Source organism: Mesocricetus auratus, unplaced genomic scaffold (genome assembly GCF_017639785.1).
Source record: "Mesocricetus auratus isolate SY011 unplaced genomic scaffold, BCM_Maur_2.0 Super-Scaffold_100047, whole genome shotgun sequence".
NCBI classification, from domain to species: Eukaryota; Metazoa; Chordata; class Mammalia; order Rodentia; family Cricetidae; genus Mesocricetus; species Mesocricetus auratus.
The window spans coordinates 2,191,192-2,206,045 of record NW_024429224.1 but is presented as its reverse complement, the minus strand read 5'-3'; the positions used below and the strand labels follow the sequence as shown (position 1 = coordinate 2,206,045).

The window sequence follows — 14,854 nt, the reverse complement described above, 5'->3', positions numbered from 1 at the left end:
AAAATAAAATGTTTTTGTGCTTCATTAAAAGATTTATTATTACTCTTATGTATATGAACATTTGCCTGCATGTATGTGTACCACGTGCATGCAGTGATCTTGAAGTTGGGGTTACCAATGGATGTGAGCTGCTCACAACTGAACCCAGGTCCTCTGCTGGAGCAGCAAGTGCTCTTAACTGCTAAGCCATCTATAAACCCTACTTTTTGTTGTTACTTACTTTTGAGGGAGGGTCTCACTATATGTAGCCACAGCTTGTCTGAAACTCTTAGTTAGACCAAGCTGACCTCAGACTCAGACATCCACCTGGTTCTGCCCCAGGAATGCTGGGATTAAACTGCCACCACATCTGTTTTGTTTTGCACAATTTGAAAAGAAAATGAATAAATTATGAGAGATCTTTAACGTCTGCACCCAAATGCTTAATACAAGCCAGTGATATAACTAATTACTCATTTAGAAACCTCACGCAAAAGATTGATTTAATGGGCTGGGCAGTGGTGGTGCATGTCTTTAATCCCAGACAAAGATACAGGCAAAGTATGCTCTGTGAGTTTGAGGCCAGCATGGTCTACAAAGTGAGTTCCAGGACAGCCAAGGTACAGAGAAACCCTGTCTCAGACGACCTTAAAAAAAGAGAAAGACAGACAGACAGAGAGGACAGGGGGTTTCATTAAATGGGAATCAGTCTGCCATCTGCCAACAGCTCTGTGTTTTGAATTTAAGGAATACTTTTAACAGTGTTGAATGTTAATATTAGTATAATGGTGACTTGGCAATAATGCAGTTTCTATATCAAGGTAAAGGTCAACACTGATTATATTTTCTCACAATCAGGGTTGCTTTATACTTGAACCATTATAAAGTGCTGGTACTAAGATGTTTCATTGAATATTCCTCTTTCCAATTTTCAAGGGTACTACCCACCACCTCCAACAGTCCCAGCTGGTGTGACTCCTTGTGTGCCTCGCTTCGTGAGGTCCAGTAATGTTCCAGAGTCCTCCCTCCCACCTGCTTCCATGCCATATGCTGACCATTACAGCACGTTTTCCCCTCGAGACCGAATGAACTCTTCTCCTTACCAGCCCCCTCCTCCGCAGCAGTATGGACCAGTACCTTCTGGGATGTATGCTCCTGTGTATGACAGCAGGCGCATCTGGCGCCCAGCTATGTATCAACGAGATGACATTATTAGAAGCAATTCTTTACCTCCAATGGATGTTATGCACTCCTCTGTCTATCAGACATCTTTACGGGAAAGATACAACTCATTAGATGGATATTATTCAGTGGCTTGTCAGCCACCAAATGAGCCAAGGACGACTGTGCCTTTACCAAGGGTAAATAAGGTTGAACATATGTCTTTATTAGACAGACTCTCTAACTGATTTAGAGAAGTTACTTCACCTTTTTTGTTTTGTTTGTCATCTGCTTGAGGTAAATAAGAGTAGTGCCTACTCATAAGGCTGTTGTGAGAATTAATTTTAAAAAATTTTTTAAAAATCAACTAGACTTGATACATACCAATGTTCAAAAAATTGTTATGTTCAGTTAGGAACTGTTGTAGGAAAAAAACCCTGATGATAGAAGAACAAGGCCTCTTCAGTAGCTTCACATATTTACAAATGACTCTAAAGTAGAAAAATGAGTGCTCCCATTTTACCTGACATCAGCTGAACATATGTTAATCTTTTTGTTTGAATATAGGGTGGTAAGGCAGTTTCTCTGATCTTTGTGTATATGTGTGTGTTAATCCCAACCATATGAAACTTTTTACCTTTAAGAACATAGTTAAGTTTATTTGACCAAGATTTTTTCCCCCTTAGGAGCCTTGTGGTCATTTGAAGACCAGTTGTGAGGAACAGATAAGAAGAAAGGCAGATCAGTGGGCGCAGTACCATACCCAGAAAGCACCTGTCTCTTCAACTCTGCCTGTGGCAACACAGTCACCAACACCACCTTCTCCTCTCTTCAGTGTCGACTTCCGAACAGATGTAAGAAAGGTTTGAACCACTTAGTAATCACTAATGGTCAAACAGCTGACTTTAAAGTAGGGTTAACTATTTTGGATATTTTGGAATGGTTTTATATGGGGTCACATTTAGCTCAGTAAACATTTTGTAAACTATGGCTAGTTGAGGAGATTGAGTCCTTTACCAGGATTTCAGAAACTTTGCAGCAATAGACTTAATGCTTTATATTTTTATTGTTATGTCTTTGGCTGTTTAGCTTTGGGCTAGGTCCAAACCCAGAGCCTTGCATATCCTCTACACTGAGCTTCCTTCATCCTAACCCCAATTGGTGTGTGCTTCAGAATAAGATCTATACCTACCATTCACGTAGTAACATTTTTTAAGTAGCTACTTAAAAAAACACCATCTTATTTAATTCTCACAAAAACTTAAGAGGGTAGGTATTATCCCCATTTTGTAGGTCAGAAGCCAGGGAAGTTAAATAATTTGTCCAAGATCTTTCAGCTTCTAAATAGCTAGGGTTTGAATCTTAATGTTTTTTTTTTTTTCTGTTTCACAAGAAGTGTAGAAATGCCTGCTGTATTATTTCTGCTATTAATGTCTTTGTTCATTATTCTTGTTATTATAAAACAAGTTCATGTTGGGATGATTTCTATTCTACCTGCCTTTTTTATTGTATGTTTTGTGTGTATATGTATAGTTTTTGCTTTGTTTTTGTTTTTTGAGATAGGGCCTTTTTGTGTAGCAATGCTGGCTATCATGGAACTCGATCTGTAGACCAGGCTGGCTTTGAACTCACAGAAATCCACCTGCCTCTGCCTCCCTTGTGTGGAATTAAAGGTGTATGCCTCCACTGCCCAGCAAGAAATTTTTTTTTAGCATACACTTTGTTTTATTCCTCACCCCCAGTGTTTCGAGTGCAAGAAAACCAATCAAACAAAAAACAGTATTTAAATCTTTTTTATTATGAAAAGTTTCAGACATATAAAAAATGTAAAGACAGTAATTCCATATAAAATATATCATCACTTCCATAAATTGCCAGCTTGGTCAAATTTGTTTCGTTTGTTCTTCTTGCCACTTGATTATTTTGGCATAGTCCCAGCTATAAATACACATTCATTTTTAATTTAATTTGTTGGATTTGTCTAGTTTTGTTTTTAATTTATTTTTACTTTTTAAAATCTGTGTCTGTCTGTCTGTCTGAGTATATGCCACATGTATAGATGCATAGTGGTCAAAAGAGGGCATTGGATTCCCTGGAACAGGAGTCAAAGGAGGTTACTAGCTGCTCCGTGTGGGTGCTGGCAACCAAACTCAGGTATCCTGGAATAGCAGCAAACACACTCAACTCCTGAGCCATTTCTCCATCCCCTAATTTTGTTTGTTGAGACAGTGTTTCACTAGGTAGTCTAGGACTCAGCAATTCTCCTGAATCGTCCTTCTTAGTGGTGGGTGAGTAAATGTGAGCTATAACACCTAAATTAGAAAAACTTCTATTCAGGAGTATTTTATAAGATATGTTTTTAACCTGTTCATATTTATCTCACTAAAATGAGACTGCCTCAAAATAAGTAAACAGCAGTGTTTGATACTAATGTCACTTTTATAGAATGATAAATTTTTCTCTATATTTCTCTCTCTCTCTCTCTCTCTCTCTCTCTCTCTCTCTCTCTCTCTCTCTCTCTCTCTTTCTCTTGAGATAGATTTCTCTGTGTAGCTTTGGCTGTCTGGGAACTACCTCTATAGACGAGATTGGCCTCAGACTTGGAGATCCGCCTGCCTCTGCCTCCCAAGTGGTGGGATTAAAGGCGTGCACCACCACCTGTCCCATATTTTCATTTTCTATACAATATTTATACTTTAAGAAATAAGTATTTTGCCGGGCGTTGGTGGCCCACACCTTTAGTCCCGGGAGGCAGAGGCATGTGGATCTCTGTAAGTACCAGGCTAGCCTCCTCTACAGAGCTAGTTGCAGGACAGCTAGAGCTGTTTGTTATACAAAGAAACCCTGTCTTGGGGAAAGAAAAAAAAAGAAGAATAAATAAGTGTTTCTCTGAGATTCAGACCAGTTATTGGCAAGTAGCATTACTCATGTTTAACTTTTCTGTTCCTCAGTTTCCATATCTCTGTATTAGTCAAGTAGAGTAGATTTTTTTTTTTTTTTTTTTAGTTTTTCGAGACAGGGTTTCTGTGTATTGTTTTGGAGGCTGTCCTGGAACTCACTCGGTAGATCAGGCTGGCCTCTAACTCACAGAGATCCGCCTGCCTCTGCCTCCCGAGTGCTGGGATTAAAGGCGTGCACCACCAACGCCCGCTAGTCAAGTAGATTTTATTATTCTTACAACTTTAGTGTCCTGGCAATATTATTATAGTGCTTTACATTTTTTTTCACATCTATTCTTTTCCTTTTGTGACTTCAGAGCTGCCTTTGAATTCCTTTTGCTAGTTAATACTGCATGACTTACTATGTTCCTTTATTTGCTACCTGATCTTTTCTCAAGGGAATTACTGACTGCTTTAAGACATGGACTGTTATCTATATATGTTTTTATTTCTCCTCTTTTTTGTGAGCATCACATACCATGATAGTGTGTTATTACTAATTGATTTTGATAGTGTTGATCAGGAGTTTTGTAAGAGCACTTAAAGGACTGAGGCGGTAAGACAGATTAATAGGCAGAGCTGCTTACTGCAGAGCCTGCCCAATGCCTTCACTTTAACCTTCATTTTGATTCCTGGGACCCAGCTTCCACAAATTGTCCTCTGGCTTCTAATCACACATTATGGCAACTATATACACGCACACTAAATAAAGAAATGAAATTTAAAGATGACTTTATAGGACAGAAGTGAAAGAAGGTATAGAATAAATAACTTAAAAGACACAGAAAAAGAAGGTGTGCTATTTTCTATGATATGAATATTACTGTTTAGTGCCGATTTATTTGTTTGTTTTATTCCTTTTGAGAGAAGGTTCTGCTCCACACAACCAGGCTGCTATGGAACTCCATGTGGTTCTGCCTCAGGTCTTCAAATGATAGTTATTACGGCAATGAACCAGTACACCCAGCTGTTACATTAGTTATAGAAAGAGTTTAATTATTAACTATATGATCCTTCAATTGTATAGTAGTTATTCAGTATTAGTTACAAGCTTGTAAAGTTAGGTTTCATACTAATATGCTTTTTTTCCTTCTTTTTTTTAATCAGTTCTCTGAGAGTGTGAGTGGCACAAAATTTGAGGAAGACCATCTTTCCCATTATTCTCCCTGGTCTTGTGGCACCATAGGCTCTTGTATAAATGCCATTGATTCAGAGCCCAAAGACGTAATTGCTAATTCAAATGCTGTGCTAATGGTATGATTTTGCTTGATTGGGGAAAAGGGGGCTTTGGAGGTAGGGAAGATAATGTTGATGTCTCAAGTTTTAAAATGAAGACTTTTTTTAATATTCTGACTGTATAACTTATCTGTAAGTAACAGGGTAATATTTTAACAAATTAAAACAAGTTTAATGGAATGTTTCAGTTATTTAGCCTTAGTTCGGTAGTTTAATATAGTTGTTACACACCATTGAGATCTGTAGTTGGTGTAAAATTGACCAGAAAAGCCTAATTATGTGTCTTTTAAGAACATCATTAGCTACAGTAATTGCCAGCAGCTCTTTGACTGATATTCTTTGGTTTTTGCAGGACCTGGATAGTGGAGATGTTAAGAGAAGAGTGCATTTATTTGAAACGCAGAGAAGGACAAAAGAAGAAGACCCAATTATTCCCTTTAGTGATGGACCCATTATCTCAAAATGGGGTGCAATTTCCCGATCCTCCCGAACAGGTTACCATACAACAGATCCCATCCAGGCCACTGCTTCCCAAGGAAGTGCAACTAAGCCCATCAGTGTATCAGGTGATCCATTTTAGTAATACCAAAGGCGTTCCATTTAGTACCCATATTAAACTGAGAATGGCATGGGTTAAACAGAACCTTTGGCTAGTGGGAAAAAATACACAGCCATTTAAAAAGTATATTCATACCTATATACTAGTTTTTAAAACTACTTTTGTCTTTTTTTTTTTTTTTTTTTTTTTTTTGAGAGGGATCATGAGCTGGTAGCAGTCCTGCCTCAGCTTCCTGAGGGCTGGCATTACAGATGTGTACCACCTTGTCTGGCTTTTCTGCTTTTCTAATAATGTTTTCTTTTTATTTCCTACAGATTATGTCCCTTATGTCAATGCTGTTGATTCAAGGTGGAGTTCATATGGCAGTGAGGCTCCATCATCAGCACACTATGTTGAACGGTAACTTTACTCTCATTTCCTTAAGAGGCTTCACTTTTAAACTACGAACTACATGCATCTTAAAATGTAGAAACCAGCCTACTGATGATGGCACACGCCTTTAATCCCAGCACCCGGGAGGCAGAAGCAGGCAGTTTTCTGTGAGTTCGAGGCCAGCCCGCGCTGTTACACAGAGAAATACTGTCTTGAAACTCCCTCTCCCCACACACACACCACTACTGGTTGTCCATGGAATAAGCCACACTAGATACACAGCTAATTTGAGCTGTTCAAAAAATGTCTGAAACACTTCTTTTAGAATGGTGCCTAAAACACATTCAGTGTTGATAGTTACAAAGAACATATAGTCATTAACGCTTTATATTTCACTTTAACTATAATAAACATACTTCTTTTTAAAGGGACAGATTCATTGTTACTGATTTATCTGGTCATAGAAAGCATTCCAGTACTGGAGACCTTTTGAGCATTGAACTTCAGCAGGTAGGCTCTATTTATTTAGCTTTGATTTTTTTTTTTAAGTAAAATAATAATTGAAAGCTAAGTTTATGTTTTCTTCCCTCTTCTTGGAGGCCAAGAGTAACTCATTACTTCTTCAGAGGGAAGCTAATGCTCTGGCCATGCAACAGAAGTGGAATTCCCTGGATGAAGGCCGGCACCTTACTTTAAATCTTCTAAGCAAGGAAATTGAACTGAGAAATGGAGAGGTAAGGAAACTGAATGTCTCAGCTTCCTGCTAATGTATTTGCTTTCTGTGGCTGTCTGTTGGGATATACTATTTCTTAGTGCATTTTTCAGATGAATGATTGCTTTTTAAAACTCAAAGTACAAACAGTAGTCTCAAACTTCTGAACTAATGTTTTAGATAAATCATTAGGATTCCCATTGTAATTTAAAGGAGGTCCCAGGTTCTGCAGGTATAAAATGAATACTTTTCTTATTTACAGAGTGATTATACAGAAGACACAGTAGATACAAAGCCCGATAGAGATATTGAGTTAGAGCTTTCAGCACTCGACACTGATGAACCTGATGGACAAAGTGAGCAGATTGAAGTAAGTGCGAAAATTTTTCTGCTGTAAAATTAAAAGGCATAGAATACTGTCATATTGAAAGACTAACACTATTTTCTTAGGAGATCCTGGACCTACAACTTGATGTCAATTCTCAGAGTGATCAGTTGCTGAATGGAGCAGCAGTGGAGAATGGCCATGCAGGCCAGCAGCGCCAGAGGGACACAGTGAAGCAGGAGAGACAGAGCTTAGGTGAAGAACGTGTGACCCTGTGAGTGTTAGACAGATCTTGTCATCAGGGGCATAAGGTGTGAGCACTTAGGTAGGTGCAGTGTTAGACTCATTATGGCTTTTACCATTAGGGGGAAACTTTATATAATAAAGTCAGGATTTGTTTGGTCAGTCTATTTTTAGGGAAATTTTAACTAGTAAAGCAGTTTATTTTAATATCCCAAAACTTAATTGTTTGTTGGGATGAAAGTTCTGTTGTCTCTAACATCAGGTTATACTTCTTCAATTTGGCCTAACTTGTAGATAGAAAATTAAACCCAAGATTAACACAGCTATAACTTCAACACTTGTGAGGCAGGGCAGGATTGGGTACTCACATGTTTTAACCTGTCATGGAGTCCATAGCAAGACCCTGTCTCAAAAACAAACCATAAACGGTTGGACAGAGGCTCAGCAGTTAAGAGCATTTGTTGCTCTTGCAGAGGACCCAGGTTTGGTTCCCAGCACCCACATAGTGGCTCACATTCATCTGTAATTTCTGTTCCAGGGGATCCAACCTGTTTTGGAACCTCAAAGTGCATTGTACATATGTGGTACAAATACATACATGAAAGCAAAACACATAAAATAGATCTTTTTTAAAAATTCATAAAGACTAAAGCAAACTAAAACTGTTTAAATATTTCCTGTTTAAAAGTCATGTTATGATTTTCTTGGCTATTATATTGCTATTTTATTTAATTACTGCCAAATATTTGATTCTGGTCTTAAGCTTGATAATTTATATGTCATCTAATCAGTATTTTAACTTTTATCATAAATTTGGAAAAATAGAACCTTTTTAGTGACTTCTGATATTTTAAAAATTACTCTAATTTTTATGTGTCTGGGTATCTACCTGCATCTATGTCTCTGCACCATGTGCAAGCCTTGTGCTGTTCTGCAGAGGCCAGGACAAGCATTGCATCTCCTGGGATTAGAGTTACAGACAATTGTGAGCTGCCATTTAGGTGCTGAGAATTGAACCTGAGTCCTCTGGAAGAGCAGCCAGTGCTCTTAACCGCTGAGCCATCTTTCCAGCCCCCATTCAAACTTTTCTTGATAAAGAAGATAGTCTTTCTCTGTGGGCTCTTAGCGTTTGAAATAGCTTTTGGAGAGCATATGTTGTAACTGGTAAATATTTGCACTTAAAGTTAATTGGCTTTCACTATCATTTATTTTCTCTCAGGGAGGAGCAAAAAACAGTTCTGCCGGTAACGTCTTGCTTTAGCCAGCCACTCCCAGTGTCTATTAGCAGTGCAGGCTGCCTCCCCATCACCACATCTGTCAGTGTTGGCAACCTCATTCTGAAAACTCATGTTATGTCTGAAGATAAAAGCGACTTTTTAAAACCTATTGCAAATGGGAAGATGGTTAACAGCTGAAAGGAGGCTCATCTTTCAAATTTGTGACCACACCATGGAAGCATTTACACTAGCTTTTTATATATATATAATATATATTATATAATGTATATTTTTTTTAAAAAAAAGATATTACTGGGGGCATCCATTTCCTGTGGACTCTTTGATACTTCAAGCCCTCTTGCATTAGCATTATGAAAAAAAAAAGAAAATTTACTTTACTAGGGTAACGTTCACTTTCCAGAAATTATTGGAATTTGGACAACATTTAACTTAAGCTTCAAGCAGCTTTTTATGAGTTTGTAGCAATCCGGTGCAGTAACTGAGCCATTTCCTATTTTAAATGGCTTCTACAGTAAATTAACAACTCAGTTATTAAACTAGCAGGATCCTACAATGATACATCTAGTGAAAGTAGAGTTAATTAATTTATTTCTATTTTATGTTTCACTGAGAGAAATTTCCATCTCATTCCAGCTGCTTTATTTATCTTTTTTATTGGACTTTGCATGGATTTTTCTTTTCCTTTTTCTTTTTTCTTTTTCGTTTTTGAAGAGTGGAGATAGATGTTCTTACCATAGAGTTTTACAGGGTTATATAATAGCTTTCTTTACTGCATTATATGTAGAAGTGTGGTGCAGTGCTTTTATCTGTAGCATTTAATTTTTAATTTTCCATTTTTCAAGAATAGTTTCTGCTTTGTTAATATTTATATACAGGCTACTTGTTGAAGTAATTAATTAAAAATATAACCAAGTGCCTAAGTCTTTCAGCTGATGTACTAGATATTAAATTCTCCTAAGTTATGCAGAATCGTTTTTACAGTTTTGATAAATTATGCACTAATGTAATGGCAATTTTTTAAAATGCAGATTTAAGCCTGTACATTATTGAATCTGATGACTTGGCAAAAGAATCAGGTGCTTTCACCTTTCTTGAGAAAACCCTGTCTGTAGCGTTTGCACTGACTAACAAGATGGTCTTGCTGGGTCTTTAATTTAAATTTAATTAATTTGGGTGTTCATTGCATTGTTTTAGTTAGATATTGTTCGTTGTTAATTTCATGTTGGGTTTAATTTTCCTTGTTTTCTGACTGTTAGATTGATAAGACTATGAACCATGTAGTAGTAGAACATTGGCTAACATTTACCCATACTTAAGAACATGAATAATTTCTGCCCTGCCATAATGTGACTGGAATTTTGACTTGGCATCTAGAAGTATGCAGTATGCTCAACCAGCCATTTGTGGGTGGTATTTTATTGAAGCTTAAATTTCAGTCACCATTTGAAAACAAAGCTGGGCATTCCTTCCTGGTGGTAATCTTACCTATAGTTTGTCTTTTTGTTTTTCCTCCATTTCTTTACGATTAGTTTGACTTTTATTATTTTTTAATTAACTTCTGTGAAGTTGTTTACTCTGAGAATTGTACTGGAATATTTTAAGCCAAGCTGATCTTTCACCAGGTGTACTGTATGTAAGGGCTTCTCCTGCTAGCAAGATGCTTAAACAGGATCATGTTATTGGTCGTCTGAGCTATTTAGTTATTTTACAAAAAACCACAGCATTGTATCAGATAAGATTTTGATAAAAGTTTTGTGCACATTTCCAGGGGTGGGAGGGTTGACATTTCCCTGAAATTTCTTGATTGGAATGAGTAAATACTGGTGTTTGATACCTGTCTTAATGAACATGCTCATAAGGTGACTGATAAGTTGTAAATAATACCTGAGAAACAAAGGGGTAGTTTTGATATTCTGGTGTCAGTATGGAAGATCTTACACATTTATTTAATACTTAAGTGTATGAAGATGTTTGTTTGTAGCATAACAGCACAGTAGCCTTGACTTAGTTTCCTTTGGTTAGTACTGTACCTTTTTGCCATGGCCAGTGCTCCCCATCCCTACAAAGACATTTTATTTATTTCACTATGTAACCTGAAATGAATAGGAACAAGAGTTTTAAACCATGTTACATTAACTTATTTCTGACATTATAAATTAGCTTAGGATGTTACAGGAACATGATTGTTGTATAATTTATATCAGAACCTTTCTATGAATATGAACTTATTACATTTAAAACGCTTCCAGTGTTCTTTTTTTTTTTGTTTGTTTATAATTCCAAAAAGGTTATGTAAACCAGTCTGTCTGTTTCATGGATATTTAATAGTGAGATCTTCCATGTTGAAGGTAATGTATTTTTTTTTAAGATTTTAAAATTGCTATTTTGTTACAAAATAGAGACCTATTAACAGTTGAGAGCTCCTTATGTGCCCTCAGGGAAAGAACCCTCCGTGCAACAGAACTACACAAACATCTTCAGCACTTTCTGAGGGTGATTATATACTACATAAATTGATCTTGTGTATTTAACCTTATCTTTTTCATTTTAAGATTGAAATTTTGAAGCGTGGCTGTGCTCTGCTGGAGGGGTTGGGATGCTTAGGTGTTTGCCTATATCTGTTGAGTAAATTACATTTGCATCAGTATGTGTACTTGCCAGCCTTATTGGTATGTCTCACACGCTTAGAGTAAAATAATGCTTGTCTTGCAGCAGATGATCCCATAAAGTAATAATTCCCTACTATTCTTACATTTTTACTCTTTCTCACTAACAACATAGGAATTGTTTCTGTGTTGATGTTATTTTGTATTGCATCTTTTATGTGGTGACAACCTACTGTCTGTTTTGGTGAGTTTAATGTGAAATAAAGCCATTGGATCTCTGCCACTTCAGAAGAAAGAACAGTTCATCTGATCTTTCTTCAAAATGGTACCTACTGATATCATAGAGGAAGATAGTACAAGCATACATAGAAGATGGCTTTTTAAAATTGGGGGCAATCATCAGTTTGACCCTTTACCAAGCCATTGTGGTGAACACGTTTGGGAGGCTACACTGCAGGAGAAGAGAAATTTGTAATGTTGAAATATAAACCGCATGTGTTGCCTATGGGTCTAATTAGGAAAAAGCAGTATGAAAATCAGGAAAATTGTTGTGGGTTTCTTTCATGTTTTGTTTTTGTTTTGTTTTCCCAATTTGTAAGTCCAGGTCCTATAAGTGTGCCACATTCAGATGCTGTGAATGTAACATCATTAGTCTTGTGTGGGGTCATTTCATTTTATGAATTCTAAGAGTTCTATATGTATTCCTTCTAGTTGGTACCTAAACAAACCAGATTCTCTTGCCTTTGCTACCATGACTTATTTCAATGTCATGCAACGAACCGGTATATGTGGGGACAGTTGTACATTGTAATTTTTTTAAAAGGTAGCTCTTTAAGCCCATGGCACTGATTCTCTCCTTTCATAGCTTTTTACTCTAGTAAGACAATTAAATGAAACCTCTCATACAAAAATCTAAACTTTCCCGTTTGTATGGATCCTAGTCACTTTGACCCAGATTCCAAGTTGATGCTGAGTTACAAAGCACATCCTGATTTTATATACAGAAGATTCCAGAATGCAATGATTTGTAGGACTTTTGAACGGGATCATTTAACCATTTGAAAAAAAAATGTTTAGAAACCAAACACCCCTACTTTTGAATTTTAGATGTGATACAGCCCATGTTGTCTTTTTTAGCCAGGGTCGGAACTTGTAACAGTCAGATTCAGTATATGGTTTTAGCAGTAAATCTGAGAATTTCTTCCCTTGCTTCTTAGAGTTATTTTCTGAGCAGACTGTCACCAATATTGGTAACTAATCATTTAAGAGAAAAGTTGCATTGCAGCTATGTATTACTGTCTTAGAACTTTCCTTATGTTTTAGTGACTCAAGAGTACTGATGGGATCACTTACTGTATGAAGCTCCTTCTACAGAAGGGCCCCTTCTGTAAGCAGAACACAAATGACATGCTCAAGGAGTATCCCTTTTCTAGAGATTAAGTTTGCTAGTAACTCCTTTACACTAGCTGTTTCTTTGTATCCCTTTGCTGGCAAGGGAGTACAAGGAGTCAAACCACAGATCAGAGCACCCCACATTTGAGTGGAGACTTATTTTTACTCTAAGGGGAGTTATTCCCCCAAGTCTGAAACTGGCAATTTTTTTTTTCTCTTATATAAAAATTAAAAAATATCCCCTAAACCAGTGGAAAAAAAAGACACTGGCTGCACTTAGTACTGCCAAAAGCCAAGGTCATTTGCACATATTCCATCAACCTGTCAAGAATTAGGCCTCTCTTTATAACCCACGGCATGGAAGTGCATGCATTCTCTTAGCTGGGCAAACAATTCTACTGTAGTTGTGATACAACACACGTGGCTTTTATTTGTACTGCACATACCCACTGTACAGCCACTTGGGAGTATCGTGGTTAGCTTGCAGCAACTGCCGTCTGCATTTATACTGTTTATTGCATATTCTTTTCCCTGGAAGTGAAAGAGAAATGTTTTCTTGTTGCATTGATTACATTTTATAAATTTGCTTAGCTGGAAAGTTTGGGAAAAGAGGCCTGTTTGTCAATTGTACAACCGATTGTGAAGCTTAGTGTGAATATTTTTACGTCTGTATTAGACATTTTCTTTGCAAATCTATTGTTCGATTGAAATGTAAATGAAATTAAAGATGGTGTACACCCATCATGTAAAAAGCAAGCACCATCTCTAAGATGGATTTAATGCTCATTTTTAAGGCATATACTCAGCTTCTATTTAAAACTATAAAATAATTCTGTACAATGAGATGGGGAATATATATGGGAATAAATTCTATTCCATTTATTTCAATTTGAATTTCCAAATTGTAATGTTTCCCTTTGTGCTATAGGAATAGGATTAAATGGGGGAAAGGCTAGGACTTAAGGCCTGTATATGGGGGGTGGGCAGAGATGGAACAATGAGGGTTGTGATGATAGTGAATAGCAAAGAGTGAATCCTGTGTGTTTTTGCTGTAGCACTGAAGTGAAGAGATATTAGCTTTGGCTGTTCACAAAATAGAGCATCATGATTTTCAGTGTTTGAGAGAAAACTGATGGAAAAAGTTTGCAGTACTTGACATGTATTTGCATGCACAAAATAAAATTATTTGTCCACCTTAAAAGTTGTTTGTTTAGTGTCAATGTTAAGCTTATGGTATGTTTTAGTTGTCCTGATTTTTTTGATACCTCTTACAAAGCTGGAAAGACACTCCTTAAACAGGAACTTAAATGATTGATTACCTGCTTCAGTGGTGTATCACTGGGAAGTAAATAGACCCAAGGAGGTTGAAATATTTTTATCTATTTATTTATATTTGTTTGTTTGTTTTTTGAGACAGTGTTTCTCTGTATTGTTTGGAGGCTGTCCTGGAACTCGCTTGGTAGACCAGGCTGGTCTCAAACTCACATAGATCCGCCTGCCTCTGCCTCCCAAGTGCTGGGATTAAAGGCGTGTGCCACCAACACCCGGCAAAATATTTCTTAATTGTCTGACATTTCATTCAGTATAGAGCACTTTTTGAATGGGAGGTGGTTGAAAAAAATAATACTGAGTTTACTGTCTTTGGGAGATAACAACAGGTGCATAAATAGGACAAAGTCATGAAAGTATGAAAATCATTCTGTAGGCTTCAGGAAAAAAAATTTTTTAATGGCCTGCATCTCAGCACCATTGTCATTGACCCCAGGGTACCTTTATTTATTCACCCAGCTGAGGTGTCATAAGCGTTTGTCTGTGCCAGTCTTTAAGACTATAGGTCAATAAAAGAACCCTTTTCCTAGAAACTCATGGTGTAGAAATGGGAAAGACTAAGTTGAATAGCTCAGAAAACTACGTACAAAGGGGCCAGTTCTAGTTATGTTGAGCAAGAGGGGGTGCTTCTCTGTGACACAACCTCTGGCTAAACTTTAAATCCTGCATAACATTTTTACCAGTAACATCACCTTCATAACCCCTCTATTTTGTATTTTAATTCTGTTTTACATCTGAGGGGTTTTGTAATTTGCCAAGATCT

At 37.0% G+C, this 14,854-nt stretch overlaps 1 protein-coding gene across 9 annotated transcripts in view; it reads left to right on the top strand.

The window, feature by feature from the left end:
- Positions 1–13,963, top strand: part of Rc3h2 (ring finger and CCCH-type domains 2) — a 47,190-nt gene extending 33,227 nt beyond the window's left edge. For 4 of the 9 annotated variants that reach the window (XM_040735565.1, XM_040735562.1, XM_040735564.1 and 1 more), the window contains 10 exons: positions 916–1,340; positions 1,827–2,003; positions 5,187–5,333; positions 5,668–5,881; positions 6,189–6,273; positions 6,675–6,756; positions 6,846–6,980; positions 7,221–7,328; positions 7,409–7,557; positions 8,746–13,963. In XM_040735565.1, coding sequence (XP_040591499.1) covers positions 916–1,340; positions 1,827–2,003; positions 5,187–5,333; positions 5,668–5,881; positions 6,189–6,273; positions 6,675–6,756; positions 6,846–6,980; positions 7,221–7,328; positions 7,409–7,557; positions 8,746–8,941 — 1,718 coding nt within the window. In that variant the 3' untranslated portion in view covers positions 8,942–13,963. Of the gene's footprint in view, positions 1–915; positions 1,341–1,826; positions 2,004–5,186; positions 5,334–5,667; positions 5,882–6,188; positions 6,274–6,674; positions 6,757–6,845; positions 6,981–7,220; positions 7,329–7,408; positions 7,609–8,745 lie in introns of all 9 variants that reach the window. The other 5 variants (XM_040735568.1, XM_040735567.1, XM_040735569.1 and 2 more) reach the window with 5 other exon arrangements.
- The last annotated feature ends 891 nt before the right edge of the window (positions 13,964–14,854 follow it).